Below are 22,773 nucleotides of genomic sequence, written 5' to 3'. Positions count from 1 at the left end.
ACCTCTCCAGGAAACAGACACTAAAAGGATGTGCCCCCTTTGTGTTATTGTTTAAAAATCAAAAACTGGACACAGCATTAGAGACAAACAAAAGAGGCCCCGAGAAAGTACATTAAGATCAGGAGGATCAGCTACTGTTTTTACTCCACACAGAACTAACACACAAAAGGGACCCCCATTACATTTACAAAGATAGTTAAGTGTAAAGCTAATAAACAGAATAAATATGAATTATGATTCACACAGACCTCCCTGTAATAAGTTATCAATAAGATTGAGCACTTATCTAAACTGAGACTGAGATACAGAAGCAGGAAAGCAAGAGTTTCAAGGTTTAAGCACAGCAGGAGTTGATACTGCACATGCAATACTGCATCATAATTAAACACCAGAGGACAGCATCTGGCAGGGAAAGGATTCTTCCCAGTCACAACATTTATTTCTATTTTCTCCTAACACACCAGGCACTGCACCCAAACTGGAAAGCTGACTAGATGAGCCATTGGTCAATTATTAACCAAAGAATGTGCCAGTAAGAAAGGGCAACATCATTTATTAAAGCAAACAAGTTTAATTCAAGCTGTTATTTTAGTTGCTAGTCTAGATAATAAATTAACTGCTTTCTCCTAGTTCTTATATTGATCTTGTTTCACCGGCTTCTGCAGGGGAGCAGCAAATGCTTTGAAGAGGGACTGAAACATTGATGGGCTTTGAGTTTGTTTTATTAAAGAAAGAAAATACTCAACAGCAAGGGATAGTAACAGCAAGTTTCGAAGTTGTCACAAAGACTTCAAATGCTATGTATGTATTTCAGAGAGGAGTTCAGGATGGCCAGGCCGTTGAGTTTCCGCAGCTGGAAAATATGCCTGAAAAGACAACAGAAAAGCTGCTGGGGGAAGAGATGACTAACAATTGAAAGAGTTAAGCTTCTACTGCTCTGCAATACCCCATGCCCAAATTCTCAAGCATGTTCACTGCTACATTCAATAAACTCCTTCTAAAGTAACAGGAGAAAGTTTCTCAATTACCGCTGAAATACTGAAAAAGGAAAGTTCTAAATAACACTTGACAATTGTTCAAATACGTAGCATTTCAAAATAACAAAATAAAGAAAATAAGGTGTTTCCCTTGTATACATCTGTAGGGTTTTGCAAATCCCAGCAGACACCTTCTCTATTTCCCATTTAGGTTCACCAGCATCAGAAAGCAGAACTGAGGGGACAGTACCACAAGACTGAATTCTACTTGGAGGAAGAGCAACAGATTTCATGGAGTATTTATATAAACTGATCACCTGCACTGCACCTGCTTCCTCTACAAACAGAATAGATTTACACTGGCCAGTTTTTCAATTATCACCTAACAACAACCAGACAGTGCAGGGCGACAACAGTCTCATTAACAATACCTTGGTTCTGCAACGCAAAGCTTCCCCAGAGCAATTGCTGCGTTCTCCTGCACTGAAGTTCTTGTGGCATCGCCACCAGCATGTTTCAACAACATCATCACAACATTGGAATCCAGTAAGGATGTTGCTGCTCCAGGAACTGCAAGGCACTGGCCAATGCAGAAAGCAGCATTCCCCACAATCATTTCATTCTCAGACTCCAAGAGCTTCAGCAGCACACTGAATCCTGGAAGGAAGAGAGATTAATTGTACACAAAACTGAATCCTGGAATGGTTTGGGTTGGAAGGGACCTCAAAGCCCATCCAGTCCCACCCCTGCCATGGATCCCACACCTCCCACTGGATCAGGGGCTCCAAGCCCCATTCAACCTGGCCTTGAACCCCTCCAGGGATGGGGCAGCAACCTCTTCCCTGGGAAACCTGGGCCAGGGTCTCCCCACTCTCACAGCAAAACATCCCTTCCTAGGATCTCATCTCAATCTCCCTTCTTTCACCTGAAAACCATTCCCCCTCATCCTATATCTGCACTCCTCAATCGACAGCTCCCTACATGGGTTAGGACAGAAATGCTGTTGTGGAAAGAACAACAGAAAAAAAAGGAACATAAAGCTTTATTTATATCCTTAGCTAACAAAGCAGCTGAGCTTCTCTACTTCTGCAACCCATACTAAGGTACGGCAGCAGAGCATTTCTTCTATGCTTATGACAGTTGTACAGCTCTTGCTGGCACCTGCTGGCAAACAAAGATGACAAAAATAGAGAGACTTTTCACAAGATTAATACCTGGAGTTTTGGTAGAAAGAAGAAGAGCCAAGTGTTATTGTTAATTTGAGGAAATGAAAGCTTCATCTACAGATGATAGTGAAACTAATATGGGGTGTACAAAAGAAAGACGATGCTCTGAGGCTTGTAATGACTGGAAATCCTTAGGGTTCAACTTGAACTACACGAGCTGACAGTTTCTTGACAGGTTCAACCATTTAGATAGAACACAAGTATTCCCTGTTGTAGTTACATTAGCATTAATTGAAGCTGGATTTTAAAGCAGTCTAAATAGTTTTGCACCACATAACTAGAGTAAATGTACTCAAAAATCCCCCGAAGACACCTGGCCTGATATTGTAACCCTGTTTTCACACCTATTTCCTTTTAATACCAGGCCAGATATCCACTTGTAAATTGAAGGAAAGTATAAACAGCCTCAACCTCTAGAAACCAGATGTGTAAATGAAGATTCTTATTTTAGTCACTAACTTCAGCAAATACAACCCAAATCATTTGGTTGATTAGGACTTTCTCCAAAATATACATATTTCTGGCCCTGAAAAAACACATCAAGCCATTTTACTGGAGTGAAGTGCAGTTTCTCCATCTCAGGCTCATTACCTGGCACACCTATTTCCATCCACACACAGAGCTAAGGCTCATTAAGCACAATTTCATGAGGTAAAATGGCACACTACTCAGAACATGGCTAAAGTCTTGAAAGAGTAAAAACCTGTGTTCAGTTCAGTTCTAGAGGGGGAAGAAAGTAACCAGATGATACTGAAATTACACCTCTGCATTCAGTCTCTAGTTAGTGAGGCTGTCACTTACTTTTATCTGACTTCACTAGATCTTCCTGAGCTTGTCTACTGCTTCTGGTGCAGACAGAAAGGGTCTTTATTGCATAATTGGATGTGATTTCTCCTCCAGCCTACATGTGATTAGAATAAAACACACACTAATAAACACACAATTCATGCCCCAACTTACTCAAGGCTACAGAATAACTTAGGTACCATGGAGGCAGTTGGGCATTTCTTATGCCTAAGGAATTAAGGCCTTTTCAAAATACAAATCAAGATGAACACAGGTCAAAAATGACACAAGAGCCATCTCTTTCCTGCCAGCAATGAACATACACAATTCCCTGAATCTCCAGAGCCCAATTCCTTTCAAAGCATCAACTCCTCTGATGTTTGCCTGTTACAGGAGCCACGTTGAGCACCACAACATTTTTTTAAGCTAGTTTTACCTGCATCACAGCAAACCTGTAGAATCCAGATCAAGCTAGATGGATACGCAGGTACACAGCAAGACAGTGTCTACAGAGTAGCAGACACATATACAGGGAAAAACTGCTCCCAAGCTTGATTGAGCAATCACTGACAATCAGTGGAAAAGGTTCTGTTCCTTTTCAAGGGTCTGAATTAGATCACACCAGTTTTAAGCCTTAATCCCCAAAGCAGGCCTGCAGTACTGGATTCTTGACTTTGCAGACCTCTGCAATTAGAGCTGTGCACAGGCAGCTGGCTCATAAGGAAATAACAGACATGTGGGCTACAGACCAGACTGCAGGAGTCTGGTCTCCAAACTGGTTACTTAACTTAAAATTAAACTTGAGAGCACTGTTACAAAGGACAACACAGATGCAGATGCACGCAGCCAGAGTGACTGCACAGGTCTTTTTCCTAGGGAAAGGAGGCAAATCACAGGGGCAACACTGGTTTTCTTAAGGGACAATACAAGCAGAAATTTCGCGAATGCTATTAAATTAATTTACCTTCAAGAATTTGATCATTTTCTTCACTACCCCTCCTTTCACCACTTCATCTACTGCTGAAGAGGATGCTGGTAAGATGCGACTGAGCACTCCAATGGCTCTCTTAATTAGAAAACAGCATAAGAGGACAAAAAAAACCCTCAAACATGTTCCTTTGTCCCAACAACTTTAAGGGCTAAACAGGCAACTCGCTGTATGTCTATAAATTGAAGAAAATTCTTAGCAGAAACCAGCCCAGCACTGCTGATATTGAGTCAATTAAAACAAATCAGAACAACTCCGGTGACTTCTGAGAGGTGAACTGACTCAGAACCCACATCTGCTCCTACCCATCTGCCTTGAGTAACAGCTCCCCGTGGGAGTTACACTCCATTAATAGGAGCACAATCTCCTAGGTATGATTCACACCTAAGAATTGTAAAAAGAAACAGCTGCTAAACACCCAAATTGTTCCTGCTCCTCTGTTTCTACATTGATTCCTGTTAAAGAGTTATATATGAAAACCATTCTAAGGACTAAATGATTTCTAAAAGCTTCTAGGAAGTAGATTTCAAGTGAACATCGAGAACCTCTTGCATCAAAAGATATAAAAACCAAATAGAAGCGGTATGTTATTTCTTTACTACTGATAATTATAGAATCTTAGAGTCATCAAGGCTGGAAAAGACCTCTAAGCTCATCCAGCCCAACCATCAGCCCAACCCCACCATGCCTGCTAAACCATGTCCCCAAGTGCCATGTCTATATGGTTTTTGGACACCTCCAGGGATGGAGACTCCAACACTGCCCTGCGCAGCCTCTGCCAGAGCTTCACCACTCAACATTATAAATATTTTAGGCTTCAAAGGCTAATGTACAGCCTTGCACAAAGCAGCAGTTTGCACTGAAGTGTTCAGGTCAGCTAATACAATCCCTTGTTAGCCCACAGGTATCCCACTTACAGTCACAATCCTTCCATCCTTATCCCCAAGGAGAGACACGCATCGGCCACTTATGTCCACAGCAAAGTCCTGAAACAACAATGGGAAAAAACTCAGCTCCAGCTGACTGCTGGGAGGCATTAGAGCAGAAATGGGTTAACAGCAAAAGTACACTACAACAAAGAAACCAACAGAGACCAGGGCACACAGCAGGAAGTTACTGACACCTGAGCAGCCAGATAAAACTTAAGAAATTCTCCCTTCATGATGGAATCTTTATTTTTAAATAATTTTGGAACGTCCAAACATTTAAGAATATCCCGTAATTGGAGACTGATGCCAAACAAAAGTATTTCTACCACCACGGAAAAGTAAAATGTGCTTTATACTATTTTTCTTATAAGTGTGTGTATATGTGGGGGGCTGTGAAGAAAAAATTCTGTAAATAGTTTCACTTTTTAGCTCACATAAATTGTTGACATACCTTAATGACCACCTTAGACACCAACAAAAGTAAAAATCAACAGAACATTAGTAAAATCTAAGGCTAGCAACCTGTAAGTGCTTCAGCATGCTTGATGTGAAAGATCCAAATCTATGTATAGTAGTGAGGCTCTTTCTCCCTGTACAGACTGCATGGTTCAAAATATTCCATGGTCATTCCCTCACCCCCTGTTTGATGTACTTGAATGTTCTGGTATTATTTCAGTGACTGGCATCAGGCCTGTTTACAGTGGGATGGATGATACTCTGCTCGAGCACCTGTGAATCCCCAAGGAAGTGCTTATAAGAAGGACCCTGCCAAAGAACATTCCAAGATCTGGCATACCTGGATGATGACAGTAGATTCAAGGAGTAAGTTCATCATTAGGCCCAGTACCGCACGTAAGCACTCCTGGTATTCAGGTGTGCTGACAGAACATGCGTCCTGTGCATAAAGGAGAGAAGAGCGCAATCAGTACAGAGGTTCAGAATATGGAGCTCCTCATACAGATGTGATTTGATACTGACTCATTCTTGTGTTCCTTTCACTTTGGTATCTAAAGCTGCACACTCCAGGTTTCTGATGTTCAGGTAGTTAACAGGATCCTTTACTACCCTCTGAATTCTTTAGTTTCTAAGGACTGAGTTCACACCCCACCCTCACCCTAAAAGGGGGTATTTATAATAAACCACTCGCCCTCTTCCACCCATCTAATGACTCACAAGTTTTACAAACAGACTGCTTTGAGACCTTTATCCAACCACCGGATTTGAAAGGTCTCAGTCAAGGGTTCAGAGCTATTAGGAGGCAGAGAGATGTGACCACACAAGTGCTGTTTCTTTCCACAGGAGATTGGGCTGAAAGCACCGTTCTAAGGAGCCATCAAGTTTCTTTACCACAAGCTTTACACACGCTTGCCAGCACTCCCTGCACTCTGCCATCCGCGCTCGAACGACGGTGTCTGCACACAGGTTCCCCATGACACCAATGCAACGGGCAAGGGCTGCCTGGTTCACCAGCTTGACAGAGGTCTGAAAAGAGTGGAATAACGATTAAGCATAAACTACAAGGAAACAACAAATACTTCGTTCCTATCCCTCTGGGAATTAAAAATGAGATTCTAAAATCACACTTAAATCCCCATGTTAAATCCCAACTGCACAGAGCTTGCAAATCACCCTCATTTTTGCAATGTATCTCTCAAAGATATTTTTAAAGTCTTGGAAAAAGTGACTGGATTCTATAGTCCTTAACCTCAGATTGGGAATATTTCCTGCTATCCCTTACTTAGGCAAGATTCCTCACACCCACAAAACTAAGGACATTAACTACCATAGTTCTATCACAGAGGGGTTCTGTCTTGTACTACCTGGATGTAAAATGGCAAAAAGCAATCATGTGACATGTTACATAAAAGGAAACCAGAAATATAGAAACTGGGATCTTTCATACCAGTAACTGGGCAAATAAAGGTAAAACACCTGTGGAAAGTAGGACACGACACTGGGTTCTGAACCTGTTGTGGGATAAAGAAAACCATGTTTGGACACAAAGCTTTAGACAAAGCACAGATAAAAGCAACACAACAGCAACACAAACACAAAGCAAACATCAGTCAGAAACATACTCTCACTGCACAGGCAGCCAGTGGCCTCTGCCACCAGCTGATCTGGTACATTTCAGAGCACAACTTTATAAAAAAGAATGAGGAAATGCAAGTTACCTTTCCTCTTGAGTTAAATCCGATAGTATGCTCATGGCACTGCTAGCCCTGGCATCAGTGCTGTTGACAAACGCCATCAAAATCTGCAGCCATCTGTCATGAAAACACAACAAAAAGAGTCAGCCAGTTTGGGTCTTATCATTGAAGATCAAAACTGTATTTTAAGTGCACCAACACAATTTATGATCTTAAGCTCCTTTGTGCTCAGTGTAGTGTTTTGATCAAGCTGGATATACCAGGTCCTCCAAACACACTCTGTCACCTCAGTCATTACAGCAATATTTTGGCGCAAGGTTCTCACAGCATTGTCCTCTTTCACAAGTACAGCGATTTTAACACATGCACCAGTTTCTGACAGGATTCACTTCATCAGCATGGAAGCTACACAGACAGCTGAAGACAAGCTCCTTTGCTGCTGGCAAATATCTCTGGGACAGAGCAGTAGAACGCAACAGTCAGGACCAAGATCCCTTTCTACTTAGTTTCACAGACATCTTAAGATACCAAATTTACTGAAGTTCTCCCAACACCTAAGCTCTACTTTTGCTAAACAAAGCCTGTCCCTCAACGACAAGAGTCTCAAAGCCCAGTTCCTTTCAGAAAGCCTGTCACCTTGGTGCCATGGAATGAGTTTTGAACATCTCAACATCAGCATTAAGGAAATTTTTTTGAGGCATAATAGTGTTGATTACCTGGTCAGGTCCTGGTGCCTGACCAGCAGACTCCTCACATTCTCATTCTCTGTGAAAAGAGAGATGAGAGCCAACGTCTCCTTTTGGACCTCTGATATCTCAGAAGAAAGCAGTTGTAGCAGCTGTGTGTTCACATCAGGGTGGGTCAACAGGAGACGCTGGTTTTCTTCTTTAAAAAAAGAAAAAAAAAAAAGAAAGAAAAGAAAGATTTAAGAGCAATGTCACACACAATGGCATCCCCGTTACTCTTATATTTTTTTTCCTATGTGGTGATTTAACAGGTTTAACATCTTTGTTTCATTCACTAATGTGCTCACTCCAACACGCTCCTCTTACCAAAAGAATTCACCCTCCCCTAGCAACACTTCTATAAATCCCTGCTTTATGCTGGTATAACAACCTAAAAAAGACAAAATTACACAAGTGATATTATCTAAAGAACAACAATAATCACAGGGAGTTTACTTTACACCCCCTTCAGTGGATTTAAAATGCTCACAGCACAGAAATAGACTGGAAATTTCGTCTCATGATGCACAGAACCGCCAAAATTGTGGTTGCTGCTAGCATTGTACCCCCAGTGCATACATGTGACCTGTAAAGCTTAATTTACAATAAGGTCAAGGCCCAAGTGATCTGAGAAAGTGATGTTCAAGCCAAACAATATATTCAGACACAGTAAGTGCCATTTTAACAGTACATTAACAAAGATTAATGTTGATTACAGAGTTTTACCATTCCCAGCGCAGACAGCTTGCCAAAGGTGAAGAAGAGAAACACACAGATCCACTTCAGCAGCGTTTTTTCTCTCTGCACAGAAGCTCCTAAATTAGAAATATAAGCTCATAAAAAGAGCAAAGGAATTTGGACACGTTTCATCTCTCAAGTCTGTTGCAGCCAACACCCAAAATACTGATGAACCATAAAGAGATCTCGGCGCTGTAGCCCCATCAACTTTCAAGAACACCTCTCCTGTCCTCTTGAATCAGATCATGCTGCTCAGGACCAACATAGTTGCACAAAAATTTCAAACTGCACCTTTTGCATATGTCACTAGTCTTCATCATCTGAACCTGATTCAAATATACATTCAAACAAGAGATCCCTTCCACAGAGCTAATAAGTCAATACAGATAAACTTTACGATTTGTTTCTCGATGACCAAAGCACAATATATAGCAGCCAAGAAAATATACAGGTTCCCAGAGATGGTCCTCTTCCTCGATTACAGGATTACACAGCTATATGGCCAAATATTTATTAGTGGCAATTAATAGCCCCAGGGAATCCAGCCAGGTATGCTCAAGGCAACTAAGTGCTTGTAGATGGTTTTTTACATTAAGTTTGGGGTTTTTTCATTATTCACAGACCTGCTGTCAGCAGGAGAGACAAGATAACTGTACAGAAATAGGAGAGAGGAGCAAAAAAAATCCTTAATTCTGTTCACTGCATCTAAGAGAGCACTGTTTGTGTAAGAGTCAGATATAAGTCAGTCTATTCAGACATTAAAATATGTTATTACATTATCTTTCGATAATTTCATCTGAATTTCAAGAGGTGATTATGTTTCTTGAAAACAATATTTCCATTTCCTCATGCTGCAACACCCTACTGTTTTCCTTTGGAGAGTTCTTACCGTCTTACAATCTCGTTGTCTTTGAGGATACTGAATCCATTGTTTGTTCTAAATAAAGTTTGCTCAGTGCCTGAAAAAGTCAGAGATAAACAAATCAGCTCTATGATCCACCTGGCCGATGTCTCCTAGTAAGGGCAGGCTCCTGCTCTTCTATAACACAGTGTTAAAAGACAAGGTCACTGGATCAACAGCTCTGGGGAAAGAACATTGTTAGAAGAGGAGAAAAAACTCCAAGAATGCTACTTGAAGTAGAAGCGGCTCTGCAGCTGAAGACTGCTCTAATTCATGCCTGGTACTGGAAAGAACTGACTGCAAGCTAAAGGCTTTTTGGGAAGACTGAGACATGAGACTGGCTTTGCCAATCAATTGCTTTAACAGCTAATTACAACGAAAACAAATGAAACTGCTCTTAAGAGACCAAATTCTGTAAGAACTTTTAACAGCTTGACTACATCACTCTAGCCATAAGAAAATATATTTAAGTATCTACTGGGCATAAATCATGAAGTATTGCTGATTTTATTACGTTTCAAATCATAGAATGCTTTGAGTTGAAAGGGATCTTCACAGGTCATCTACTCCAACCCTCCTGCAGGAGCAGCAAATAAACCTAGCAACAGTTTTTCTATTCCTCTAAGAACTACTTCACTTGGATTCCAGCTCCCAAGATCAACAACATGTGCATCCAACACTTACGATCTCTCACAGCTCCAGTCAGAAGTCTGATTCCTCCTATGTAGTAAAGGACATTCTGGTCAGGCCTGTCAAGTCTCTGCAGCAGCTCTTTTATGGACAAAGCAGTAAGACTTCCCAACTGAACCTCCTTCATTGCCCTCTCTTCATCTTTCATTCTTTCCTCCTCCATGTTTACCTCATTCATACAATCTTGGAAATAAATAGGAAACAAAGCACGGCAGTTCAATGTTTGATATAACCAAATTGTAAGTGAACAATGAAGTTGCCTCCATGACAGAGAGCAGACTTTCAACACAGATGCATGAATGAGCCACAGCTCTGGCAAGCAAAACAGAGCTTAAAGTAAGAAGCAATCAGAAACAAAAGCATCATGAAGAGACTGCATCAAAAGTTCTGAAGAGCAGAACAGTGGTTTCGATCAGAAAACAAGGGAGAACAGTAAAAAATTCTATTCTTACCTTTAAACAGGCCTTCCTTCTGGGGATCAATTTCTAAGATCTTCTCATAACACTGCCTGGACTGAACAGAGAAAAGAAAGAGGCTCTCAGTTTAAGATAAAAATGATAAACATTATATCACATACGCATACAGACTCCTCAGACACTCACCCAGTCTAGACTGGAGCCTCGCAGCCCGCACTAAAGCTTGCCAGGTGTCTGATAGCTCAGTGCTAAGAAATCCCTACCAGACAAACCCTGTATGCTGGACAGAACATCCCCTCATTCCTTTGAGGCTGATTAGAGCACAAACTGACAAAGCTGCACAAGTGCCCTCCTGTGTTTGGTGTGTACTAAAGTAAAGAATACGGGCTGTTTCATTAATGTATGGGCAGAAGACTTGATCTTACAATTATTAGTCTTTGCAAAGCAATGAAAATTTTGCTCAAGCCTAGACGTGCAACATGTTTTCATCTGTCCAACTTTCTGCCAAATTTCTCCCTCTCACCCAAAACATCACATCAAAAGCCAAAGAAAACACCCCTATACGGTCACAAGGTTTGCTCAAGTTACCTCACTGTAGTGCTTCAGTGCCTGGTGAGCTTTCCCCATCAGAAAATAGGCTTTAATGCATTTTCTGTTGCACTGTATAAAAGAAGAATTATTAATAATGTGTTTAGAAACTTTAAAATTTAACTATTTTCTCCAGCCTTCTGATTAATAGTTACAGCTGCCCAAATTTTATTACCTCCAGCTACCAACACCTCGTCCCTATGCAAAGAACAGAGGCTTTGGTCTGGTTAAAGCTGGAAAGCTGATCATAAAAGTCAGAATCCTGAAGTTACCTTTAAAGCCCACTCACAGTCACCAATGGCTTTTCCATACTCATGCATCTTCAGATAGGCCTGAAATGAAGCAGAGTCCAGGCAGAGGAGCGAGAAAACTTCAAAAAACTCCCACTGACTGTTGTACAAACAATAGCTAATTAAGAGAAAAACAATTAGACTGTCTGTTTGCCTAGCTATTAATTTTGCAGGATAATTACCAGCTGTTTCTCAACTTGTCTTCCGGCTCCTTGGAGTTTGTAATTTAGAATAAATTGAATAAAACAAAACTGAATAATGCACATGGATTATACAAGGCAAGTAGAGAATGCAAAGCAAAGGCTTTTAGTCACAGTAAAAAGTTACTGTTGATAATACGGCAGCAAAGCAGAACTCATTAATTCCTTGTTGTGGAGAACAACCAGGAAATTTGTTTGTTCTCCCTTTCAGACCTCTCTGTAATGCAGCATACATCACCTTTTACAACCTTCACTTCGCAGAACAATCGTTTTTAGGTTCTGGCAAAGCAACACTAAGACTAGCGCAGTGGTGGCTCATTTCCACATGCTGACCTGTGCTCTGTTGGTGTAAAGTTCCTGCTTATCCTTCAGTTTTTCCAGACCTTCAGTGTATCTCTGAACAGCTTCAACATAGTCTCCTTTCCTGAAGGCATCGTTTCCCTTCTCTTTCAGGGCTGCAAAACACACGTGTGTTAAAAGCATTTGGTTTTTGCTTCCCCAAACAGTGACTGAAGAAATAAAGGCCACATTCTCCTGTTGTAATAACCAGGATCCCACTGCAGCCCTCTTCATTAGCCATTATTTGCAAGGGAGGTCTCAGCTATTCAGCACACACGAGCCCCATTCCTCTTTCAGAGGGAAAACGCAGCATTTATCTTTGCCCAGCCCACCTCTGAAACACTCAAACTCCCTCCACCCCAAGCCCTTATCATAAAGGGGAGAATATGGAGAAGAACAGCTTGCAACAACCCAGTGAAGTATGTAATCCTTCATGCCAAGGCTGCAGACAAGAGCCTTGGTCTCAGGGAACCAAAGCACTGTGGAAAGAACAGCACTAACAAGGTAGCCTCTCAATCAACCCAGTTCCTGCCAGGTAGTAGGCATTAGCTAGAAAACCCTTCAGCAATTACCATTTGCTAACTGTTCATTCTTCTTCCTTCGTTCAGCTCGCTCCTTCGCATCCTTTTCCAACATTGCCAGAAAGCCATCTTTGTGTGGTATTTTAGTTATTAAAAAAAGAAAAAGCTTATTAAAACTAATCTATAGATGAGAAAAAAGCGATTTCTAAGGTACTTCTGAGGTATTTCTCTATAAACAAAGTATTAAGATGATATTTCAATGTTTAAACTGGAACTTGAATGACAAGCTTCCACAGATAAAGATCATGCTTTGTACACTTGCCTCAAAACAGCTGGTCTCTATAAACTTTTTTCCTTTTAAATCCAGGATTACTTTTTTAAATGAGAGGCCAGAATATGATAACTAACTACAGCAAGAAGCTTTCTATTTATGAACAACTGCAACCTTGAAAATCCTAAAATCCTTGAATGCATTCCTAGCTCTGACTGAATTTTGATTAAAATCACTCAAAAAAGCAAGCCTTGACTTCAGCAGGAGTGGAATTAGGTATTGCACGAAATTACAGCAATCCTTGTTCCATATCTCTGCTAAAGCAGATTGCAGGGATGATAAATAGTGGAAGGAGCACAGCACTGGCCTACCTGCATTCACTGCCTCTGCATTTGCCGTGTCCTGAAAAAGAGAAACGCAGCACATCCATGTACATGGACAGATGCTTTAGTAAACCCCATAGCAGCAAAGAAACACTCGGTTAAGCTGTTCGAAGCTACAGGGTCTGCAAAATACCCAGACTGGGGCATATTTGGAATATCAAAATGATACTTAAACAAAGGAGGGTAAGGACTTGAATTTGACCTTAGGGAGAAGCTTCCATTCTATCTCTAACAAGGCAGGTCACTGAAATCAGAACCCTACTGCAGGAAGCAAAGCCTAACAAAGTTAAAGAGCAAAACTAATTGAAGATACACAAATCTCCTCAAGTTCCTGAATCGCTGGTAAAAGCTACAAGTTACAGCACTGCAGAGCTTGCAGCCAAAGTGGATAAAATCAACAGAAATATTCTGTGTTGCTAGCAGCCTTAAAGACAACACAGCATCAATTACCTCCGAATGACATAACTAGCAAAAAAAATAAAGTCAGATTCAGAATAAACATGTAACTAATGTTCAAAATTTTATCTGCTGGGCAAGGAGTGTGAGTTAGGGTTATTTAAAGGACCTAAACTGCATACAGCTTTAACTGGAAGTCCCCTTACAGAAGCCCGCGTGTTGATGACTGTTCTGTTCACTGTTGTCTTGCTCTCTTCCTCCTCACTTGTTTCTTCATCACGGAGCCTTTTCTCTGCCTCAGTGATCGTTTGTTCCTTGGCAGCTGGGTCAGTGGAGTTCAAGCCTTGCAGTAAATTTGCTAAAAGTGTTGGAAAAACACATACAGCTGTGAGCGACCCTTGAGAACCCAGTTGTGCCTCAGACACCAGGCACTCTGAAGGCACCGATGACCAGGGTGGCCTTTACACACATCTTGTATTTGCAAATAAAACTTTATCTCCTTTTCAAGAGCTCACAGGAGACCTCTGATAAAAGAAAGGCCATGAAGGTGATCTGAGGGGATGAAGCACCGCCCATAGAGGACACGCTGAGAGAGTTGGGGTTGTTCAGCCTGGAGAAGGCTCTGGGGAGAACTCAGAGCAGCTTCCAGCACTGAACGGTTACAGGAAAGCTAGGGAGGGGCTCTTGATCAGGGCACACAGAAACCATTTCATGATTCTATGAAACCCAGAACGGGGAGGGAGGGCCTCTTCCCCATCCCCTTCTACCCATCCCTCTTCTCCTCTCTCCCCTTTCAGCCCCCGCCTGAGGAACACGGGTCTGTCTGTCTGTCCCCGCTCCCCTCCGCCCTCCCCCTCTCACCGATATCGTCCACCCGCCGGAGGAATCGCTGGAAATCGCGCTCCTGCTCCTGGTCCCCCAGCATGGCCGGGCGGGACGCGCACCCGGAAGCGGCACAGCATCCCCGCGTTGCCATGGCGACCACGCCCGCCGGCCACGCTGTTAACGTAGCGTTCGGGAGCGGCGCTCTACGAAACGCGACGCGGCTACGCAAATGAATGGAGGCGGGGCTACGCTGAGGACGGGGCGGGGCTATGCTAATATGGGGTGTGGTTACGCAAATGTATGGGCGTGGTATTCAAACGACGGTCGGTGCTACGCAAACGACGGTCGGTGCTACGCAAACGACGGTCGGTGCTACGCAAACGAAGGGGCGTTGTTACGCAAACATAGGGCAGTGCTACGCAAACGTGGGGCAGTGCTACGCTAACCAAGGGAGTGTTACGTTAGCGTAAAGCGGCGCTACGCTAACGTAGGGTGGCGCTACGCTAACCAAGGGCGCGCTACGCTAGCGTAAAGCGGCACTACGCTAACGTAGGGCGGTGCTACGCTAACCAAGGGCGGTGCTAAGCTAATGAGGGGGAGGTGCTACGCTAGCTTAGGGCGGTACTACGCAAATGACGGGTGTGGTTACGCGCGTGAAGGGCGGTGCCTTGCTGGCCGCCATTTTGTGGCCGCCTCAGGGTGGAGGGGTCGTGGTCGTAGTCCTGGTTGGTGTTTCCTGGCTACGGAGCCGCTCCTGGGTTCAGCCCTCTGTTCTCCTTCTTCCCGTCCCGGCTTCCTCTCCCTCAAGCGTTGTGGGGGGCGGGAGGACCGCTGAGAGGTTCGCCTCCTTCCCATCTCCCAGCCCAGCAGAGCTGGTGCACTGCAAACCCCCTCACAGGATCGATCATAGAATCATAGAATAACCAGGTTGGAAGAGACCCACCGGATCATCGAGTCCAACCATTCTCATCAAACACTAAACCATGTCCCTCAGCACCTCGTCCACCCGTGCCTTAAACCCCTCCAGGGAAGGTGACTCAACCCCCTCCCTGGGCAGCCTCGGACACTGCCCAATGACCCTTCCTGTGAAGAATTTTTTCCTAATGTCGAGCCTGACCCTCCCCTGGTGGAGCTTGAGGCCATTCCCTCTCGTCCTGTCCCCTGTCCCTTGGGAGAAGAGCCCAGCTCCCTCCTCTCCACAACCTCCTTTCAGGGAGTTGGAGAGAGCAATGAGGTCTCCCCTCAGCCTCCAGCTCTCTCAGCCGCTCCTCTTGTTCTCCACCCCCTCACCAGCTTCGTTGCTCTTCTCTGGACTCGCTCCAGAGCCTCAGCATCCTTCTTGTGGTGAGGGGCCCACAACTGAACGAAGGATTCAAGGAGCAGTCTCACCAGTGCCGAGTTCAGAGGGAGAATAACCTCCCTGGACCTGCTGGTCACGCCCTTTCTGATACAGGCCAAGATGCCACTTGCCTTCTTGGCCACCTGGGCCACTGCTGGCTCATATTCAGTCGGAAAGAGCTTTGAGATCATTTTATCTAACCATAAACCTCACCCTGACAACCCCAACTATGTGTGCTTCTCTTTTCCCTCTGCTGAACGTATCGACCTTTGCCTCGCAGCTGGAATGCGAACCAGAAGGGAGGCCTCCTGCTGCCGCTCCCCCCTGCTTGTTGTTTTATCACAACACACACCTGGTTTTGATTTGGCAGAGCGAGGAGGCAGGTGCCCCGCTGGCAGCCAGCAGCAGGGAGTCTATAGCAGAGGCACAGGCGTGTCATTTCACTGAGGAGCATTCAAGATCCTTTTAGTCTGAGTGTTTTAGTGCCCAAAGTTGTCATCTGTTCCTAAACAGGGGAGAGGAATGGCAAAAAAAATCAGTGAAGGGGACTGATGTGGTTGATACAAAGATTCACTGAACCGAAGTTGGGAGAGCTGCCAGCTGGGAGAGCAAACCCAAAGAAAGAAACATAAACACTCACTCGCAACCCATACCCTCCAGCAGCCGTTGCCCTGATGTTTTTATACCAGATTTGGACTTTTTTAAGATACCCTTTAAAGTCTGAGGCTTCCTCAATCTTTGATTGGAAAGGAGAGAGACTGGAGCTGGCTGTGGGTTAAACCTTCATTCAAACCGGACATATCTTTGCTCCCAGTTAGCAGGATCAGAGTGACCGTTTCTGTGTCCTCTGTGCTGTCAGACAAGGAGTGGAGTCCCTGGGAGGATGCTCGGGCCAGGGGGTTGCTGAGTCCAGAGGGTGGTTGGTCCCAGGGAGGCAGTGCAGCCTGTCACCGGTGAGAGAGCCAGAGGGTGGCACCATCCTCCAGCACAAACAGCAGCTGGGATTTCGAGCTTTTCCTGCCTGTGTCCCCAAGTCAGCTTCCCTGCTCCTGCCAGCCAGGCTTGTGCTCTGCCTGTGCTACCGAATCCAAGCTATCGAACCCAGCTGTGCTGCGTATGCACTGTCTCTCTGAGTGGATGAAGCTGCAGGAAGGGAAATTAAGCGGGTGGCTGATGTGGTGGCCCAGAGATGTGTCTCAATGCTTTCAGGCTCTGAGGGACAGCTGCCTTTGCACGAGTACCCTCACCCTCCTTTACATCATTTGGCCCTGCTGGGATGTGTCAGTTTTGTAGTTCAAAGCAGTGTCTTGCATCCAGCTTCCCCGCACGCTAGCGCTTGTCCCCATCAGGACGTGCGCAGGGGCGTACCGGGCTCCTAGAGCCAGATGGATCTGTCGCTGCTCTCCAGAGATGCTCTAGGTCCATCTTTTCAGAGCCAGAAGACTGGACGTGGCAGTCAGCCACCAAGGGGAGTCAGAGCATCACCAAGTCCCTGCTGCACTGCCAGGGTATTTTAATTCCAGACACATTATAACCCAGCCATCTCCGGAGAGAACGGCGAGAAACGGAGAGAGGGGTGACCTGGTGGGTCTCCTTAGCATCACCTAAGGTGTGGGATACCAGGGAGAGCTGGCTGCTCTGGTGTCTGCTGATGTGGAATGAGAAATCTCACAGTGGAGTTAGAAACCACAGCTACGTTCTTCTGACTACTTTTCAACACTCTGCCTGGGAAGAGAAACACTCTCCTGGGCTGCGGGTGCCAAACAGGCGCTGAGCTGCCTGACCCCACAGGCAGCAAGGATCTTCTGGCCCCTTTGCTGCAGGATCTGCCAGAATGTCCCTTTTCAGCCTCCCTCATGCACTGAAACAAAAGAGCTCCCTTCTCTCCTCTCACTCCAAGTCAGCTCTGCTCTTGTTCATGTAAGCCTCCATCCCCAAACTAGGATTTTTCCTCTAAGGAAGATATTTCAAATCTGGTGTCCATGATGCTCATTTAAAAATATCCACGAGGCAACAGCTATACCACTGGGACAGCAATCAAGCTTTTGTTTGTTATCCTAGCAAATCTGGGGAATAAACCCACGCTTAAGGTCTAAGAAAATAAAAACTGGAAACAAACTGGCTCAGTTCCTGCTTCTCCCGCAAAGCCACTGTGAGAGGCTGATGGCAACAAGAGAGGGACAGTTGGAAAGGTTCCCTTTGATGGCTATGAATCTGCACAGATAAACTCCCTCTGGATGTGTGGAAAATAGAACATGCGCTATCCTGCAGTCTCTCCTCTCACGCCAGGTGTTCTGGCTGCTGTGGTTCAGCCTCTAACACGTGCTCGGCTGCTAGCTTTGCACTCCCCTCTGTTGCCTCCTGGATCCCTGCTCCTCAGTGGCCTGGGGAGAGGAGCCTTTCAGCTTAAACATGCAACATCTCTGCAGGCCCATCCTGCCTTTACTCCACCTGCATCAAAATGGTCTTTACTTCTGCTCCTCCCATCCTGCTTCCCCTTCTCTCTCCATATAATAAGCTGCATTTCTATCCATTGTTTACTTCTCCTGGTCATCTGGCTTTGTGGGAGAGCTGCAGGAGAAAGAGCATCATTTTGTAGCTAAGTGGAAAGGCATTACTCGCTCCTGATGCTGTTCACATGCAAATTATGCTCGGTAGTGATTTTCTTAATTTGTTAAATAAGAAAAGTTAGAGGCCCAGCTTTGGGTTTTGTGTTGGATCCCGTATATTTGTCATTTCTACCTGCTGAGAAGCCAGCTGGCTACAATGTCTAGGAGAGATGAGAAAGAAACTTTGCAACAGGTCTCTGGCTACCTCCTTTTTTATTACTTTTTGATTTTTTATTGTTACATTTTACTCTCATTTATTTTATTGCTCCTCAAGTGCAGGGTCCTGTGGGAAAGGAATGGCTCTGTAAAACCTGCCAGAGAGGCTGCTGCACTCCCAGGGAGGTAGAAGGGGCAAAGCCTCTCGGCTCCAGAGCACCTGATGCTTGCAGACAATTTTTGCAGGGCAAAAGGAGAAAAGCTGAAGGAATAATACAGCGCAGAGACCAGGACTGTTCACTGAGCCTATGCTCCCAAGTCCATGGTGACAGTCAGGAACCATGCTGCGTGTGACAGGATCCCCCAGTTAAGTGCGGAGACACGGTGGACATATGCAGACCCCCATCCTGCACCACCCATAACCCCAGTACCTGTTCAATCCCACAGGGCGATCTCCCTCATCAGCCTCTCCTGTCATCTCCACACGGAACCACTTTAATCCCTCTGTCCTGCATGTTGTCACGGAGCTTCCCAACCTCAGCCACGGCCCCATCCCAAGGGGGCTGAAATCCTCTCTCACTGCAAAGCACCGTGCAAAGAGCGATCAAGAACAGAGGGCAAAGTGATGGAGAAGCAACAGAAAGAAGGGAATTCTCCTGGGATAACATCTATTTAGCTTGATACATTCACTTTCTTCTTTTTCTGTGAGCAATTCTAGCACCTAAGGATTGATCCGTATCAGAACTCTTATTTCTCCTTCTGTGTCCTGGGAAATCAATGCTTAGGACAGAATTAAACTTAATTAGATTCCATCCCACATTAATCAATTTGAGGCACCCAATTCAGGGTGGGTCAAGGACACCTTTCAGAGCCAACGCTCACACCCCCACACCTTCCATAGCTGGCGAAGGGAGGAGCCCCTCCTTATGGGAATTGTGCTGTCTCCGATCCACAGCAGACATGAATCAGTCACTGCACGGAAACTGCAGCGGGACAGGGAAACAAACCTTACCAGTGCTCCTTTCTGTGACTCTCAGTGCTTCAGAAGGGCCTGTTAGAGGAATCACACCCTGCCAGGCTTTCTTTCTGCACATCCCAAGTTTAGAAAGGCACCGAAGTCACTCGCTGCCACTGTTCAGAGATGTGCCAGCTGGAATCATGCAGCGGGACCCCTCTACCAGCTCATGTACATCCCAGAGCCTCAGGCAGATGCTCAGTTCATGCTGTGGGCTCGCTGCACTGGGCTGCTCACGCCACATGAAGCTTGCACCTAAATACCACCCTGGGCATCCCCGTCTGCACACAGGACCTCGTAGAGCATCTAAAGAAGGGCAGACTGTAGGCAGGAGCTTTTTGTTTTGTAATTTTTATTTGAACACAGTATTTTGACAGAATGCAAAGTCAAAATCCTCAGTTAGTATCAGTATTTACACCAGTGAGAATGGGAGTCAAGGTGGAACCGATGTTTCACTTGGTAAAAACATTTTTTGTGTTTTTGTTTTTTTTAACAAGATCGAAGGCCCCCAAAAGTAGGGAATGCTGGGGAAGGATGTCCATGGAGGTCCAAGAACAACTATCAAAACAGCCTAGTGTGAAAACCTGGGGTTTGAAGGCTCCATAGAAAAGTGTGAAAATAAAACTCCACTCTAAAAGCTGAACAACGGGGATGCACTATCATCATCATTACGTATGGTGCAGCGTGAAATGTAATCACTCCACAACGAGAAGCTGATCGGTCTGCATTGCCATATAGATATATATGTATGGCATGGATACATATATAAACATATACAGCGTAAACGGCATCAGGTTGGTCCCTCTTCAAAGGTTTAAATAAAATCAATGAAGCCCAAGCTGTTTTGGAAATGGGGTACTTCTAAATTAAATTATTCTCCCTTAAGGGCGAGCATAAAACCACTCTCCAGAATGAATCCATGAGAACTGGGAGGTGTCACAAGGGCCTTAAAGAGGAGTTAGATGGAGACTCCCAGTGCTCAGGCAATCGCAGGGCTCACTTCTGCCCTGGAGCCATGCTGCCTCCATCAATCTCGACTACCCCCCTGTGGGCAGCAGGGTTTCCAGCCGTGCAGCTGGGTGTTGGAGTGGCCTTTGAGCTGGTTACCTTAGAAATACCAGTCGAGGTGACAACTATATTTTCACCCAACAGGTGCCGACCAGTGCTACCAAACAGACTACAACGACCATCTGATAATCTAGTCCAACTGCCTGACCACTGGACGCGTTTCTGGTGCAGCACGGTTCCCATCAGCTGCTCAAGGTATGGATGACAAAAGCAGTCACAAACTTTACAGAAGAAACATTGTTGTGGTGACCCACAGGAACAGCAGCACACCCAGCCTGCGTGCTGCTCCTGTGCTGCCCCAAGGACCCTCCCCAGCTGCAGACAGACCACGGTAGGGTTTTGTGCTGCATTTTACAGACGGATTTCTTAGAGAAATAAAAACCCACAAACCCTAGGGACCGTAGGCCAAGCTTCCCCAGTTACACCGACAGCTGGTGCTGGGTTACGCCAGGGCCCAGTTTGACACAAGGCTTTGAAGCAAGGACCCGTCCTGCCCCGATACCCTGCTCAGGATGGGTATTGCACGAGTGCCTGTGCCAGCATATCCAGTCAGCCTCCACCTGCATCCCAGGAGCTAAGGGAAAAATGCAAAAAACCCCACACTTAGCAAATGACAAGACCATTTTTTCACAGGTTGAAATGATGTGATGCTACTGTAAAAGACTGCATACTTAGAAGAATACACCGATAAAAGTGGCTCAACTGAGCCAAACTGCAGTCTGCCCACCCCCACCATCCTTCTGTTCATCACCTTAGCGCAATGGAATGGATGCCATAGTCAGCTCGGTTTGATTTTTCATTTAAAGGCTTCTTTGTTCCTTGTAAGAGTTGTTCTTTCTTTTTTTTTCTTTTTCCTGAATATTGTTTTTTTTTTTTCAAATCTGAACTATCGCTACACCTTCCACATCCAAACTATGTTGAAGCTTTTATTATTTCAATACTATGACAAAAAACACGTTTCACACTAAAATAGTCACGCACCCACAGTGCACAAGCTTGCAGATCTAAAGTAGGATAAAAAAGGAAAGAAAAGAAAAACAAAAAAAAAAAAGAAAAGAAACCAAAACCCCAACAGAAGGAACATCTCTATACAATGGGCTGGTCTTCCTCTCTCTACTTCTGCCTTCCTTCTGCTCAAGCCTCCTTTCTTCTCGCCCAGAAATCTGTTACTCCACGGCTCCTGATGATAACCGTCCCCTCCATAATGACAATACGTGCGCTACAACAGCCCTCGCTCCCAGCTGGTAAAGACACGATGCCGAGACAAGAAAAATCGGTGGCGGGGCTTGGCATTGATTTCCCAGCGCTTGCTCTTGATTTCATGGGTTTGGTTCTGCAGGGTGTAGACGGAGGACTCGATACACGTGATGTGGTAGAGTAGAACAAGTGGAATAGAACAGAGTAGAATGAATGGAATAGAACAGAAAGAACAGAGTAGAATAGAGCAGAGTAGAATAGAAAGAACGGAGCAGAGCATCGTAGAGTTAGAGTAGAAGAGAGTAGAAAAGAACAAACAGACCAGAATAGAGCAAGGTAGAACAGAGCTGCGTAGAAAGAATGGACTAGAACAGAGTAGAGCAGAACAGTTCAGTTGGAAGGGACCTACAACAAACATCTAGTCCAACTGCTGATGGAGCCAGCTTTGCAGGAGGGGTCTTGCACCCTTGCTCAAAAAGTCTTTGCTTTTAAATCAGATTTCTGGGGTCAAAAGAAATATTTACTACCATACTAAGGAGGAATTGATACAGTCAAACATCTGAGATGAGACCAGACCAGCCCTAACTGTACAAACTCCCTTCTGCTTCTCAAAGCTCTGGGAGGGTTCCGTGAAGGAAAAGGGGAGAATGTCCTAAAAAAGCAGAGATGATATTTCTCTTATGCAGTCAGGCCCAGGTCCAGCAAGGGACTTAAACTCTTACTAAATTTAAGTATAGAAGGACTTTTCACCAGCAACTCCCTCGTTCCAAGTTAAGCGTGTGTTTACGTGGATTGCTGGATAAAGACCTTGCTTGGAGACAAGTGGTCCGAATACCCCCACCCACCCCCAAAAAACCCAAACCAAACCCCTGCATTACTCTTCTTCTTACTCCAGTAAGAAATAATAATAATAATAACAATAATAACAATAATTAAGAAAAAAGAAAGGGGAAACAACTACTGTAAACATCCATGTTTGAAAATGTCTCCCTTTGCAAAGCAAGCATGCTGCTACCCTAGTTCTATCGAATGTATTTACTTAAAAAAAAA

The 22,773-nt window shown here is 44.7% G+C and overlaps 1 protein-coding gene across 2 annotated transcripts; it reads right to left on the bottom strand.

Moving 5' to 3' along the window:
* Positions 1 to 704: 704 nt before the first annotated feature.
* On the bottom strand, positions 705 to 14,536 carry TTC12 (tetratricopeptide repeat domain 12). Of its 2 annotated transcripts, XM_069876407.1 has the most exons (21): positions 14,376 to 14,536; positions 13,721 to 13,872; positions 13,107 to 13,137; positions 12,516 to 12,593; positions 11,938 to 12,059; positions 11,387 to 11,446; positions 11,115 to 11,186; positions 10,563 to 10,623; positions 10,105 to 10,293; positions 9,409 to 9,478; positions 8,508 to 8,596; positions 7,773 to 7,941; positions 7,081 to 7,173; positions 6,810 to 6,873; positions 6,254 to 6,388; positions 5,703 to 5,801; positions 4,895 to 4,963; positions 3,954 to 4,055; positions 3,005 to 3,104; positions 1,409 to 1,634; positions 705 to 866 (listed from the first exon to the last, which is right to left on the bottom strand). In XM_069876407.1, exons 1-21 carry the CDS (start codon positions 14,488 to 14,490, stop codon positions 791 to 793), a joined length of 2,172 nt encoding a protein of 723 aa, XP_069732508.1. In that variant the 5' UTR covers positions 14,491 to 14,536; the 3' UTR covers positions 705 to 790. The 2 variants fall into 2 exon arrangements, with proteins under 2 accessions (XP_069732508.1, XP_069732509.1); XM_069876408.1 differs by lacking the exons at positions 13,107 to 13,137; positions 14,376 to 14,536 and having other exon boundaries at positions 13,721 to 13,806.
* Positions 14,537 to 22,773: the final 8,237 nt, after the last annotated feature.

Source organism: Phaenicophaeus curvirostris, chromosome 25, assembly GCF_032191515.1.
Source record: "Phaenicophaeus curvirostris isolate KB17595 chromosome 25, BPBGC_Pcur_1.0, whole genome shotgun sequence".
NCBI classification, from domain to species: domain Eukaryota; kingdom Metazoa; phylum Chordata; class Aves; order Cuculiformes; family Cuculidae; genus Phaenicophaeus; species Phaenicophaeus curvirostris.
This window is presented reverse-complemented; position numbering and strand designations above follow the sequence as displayed.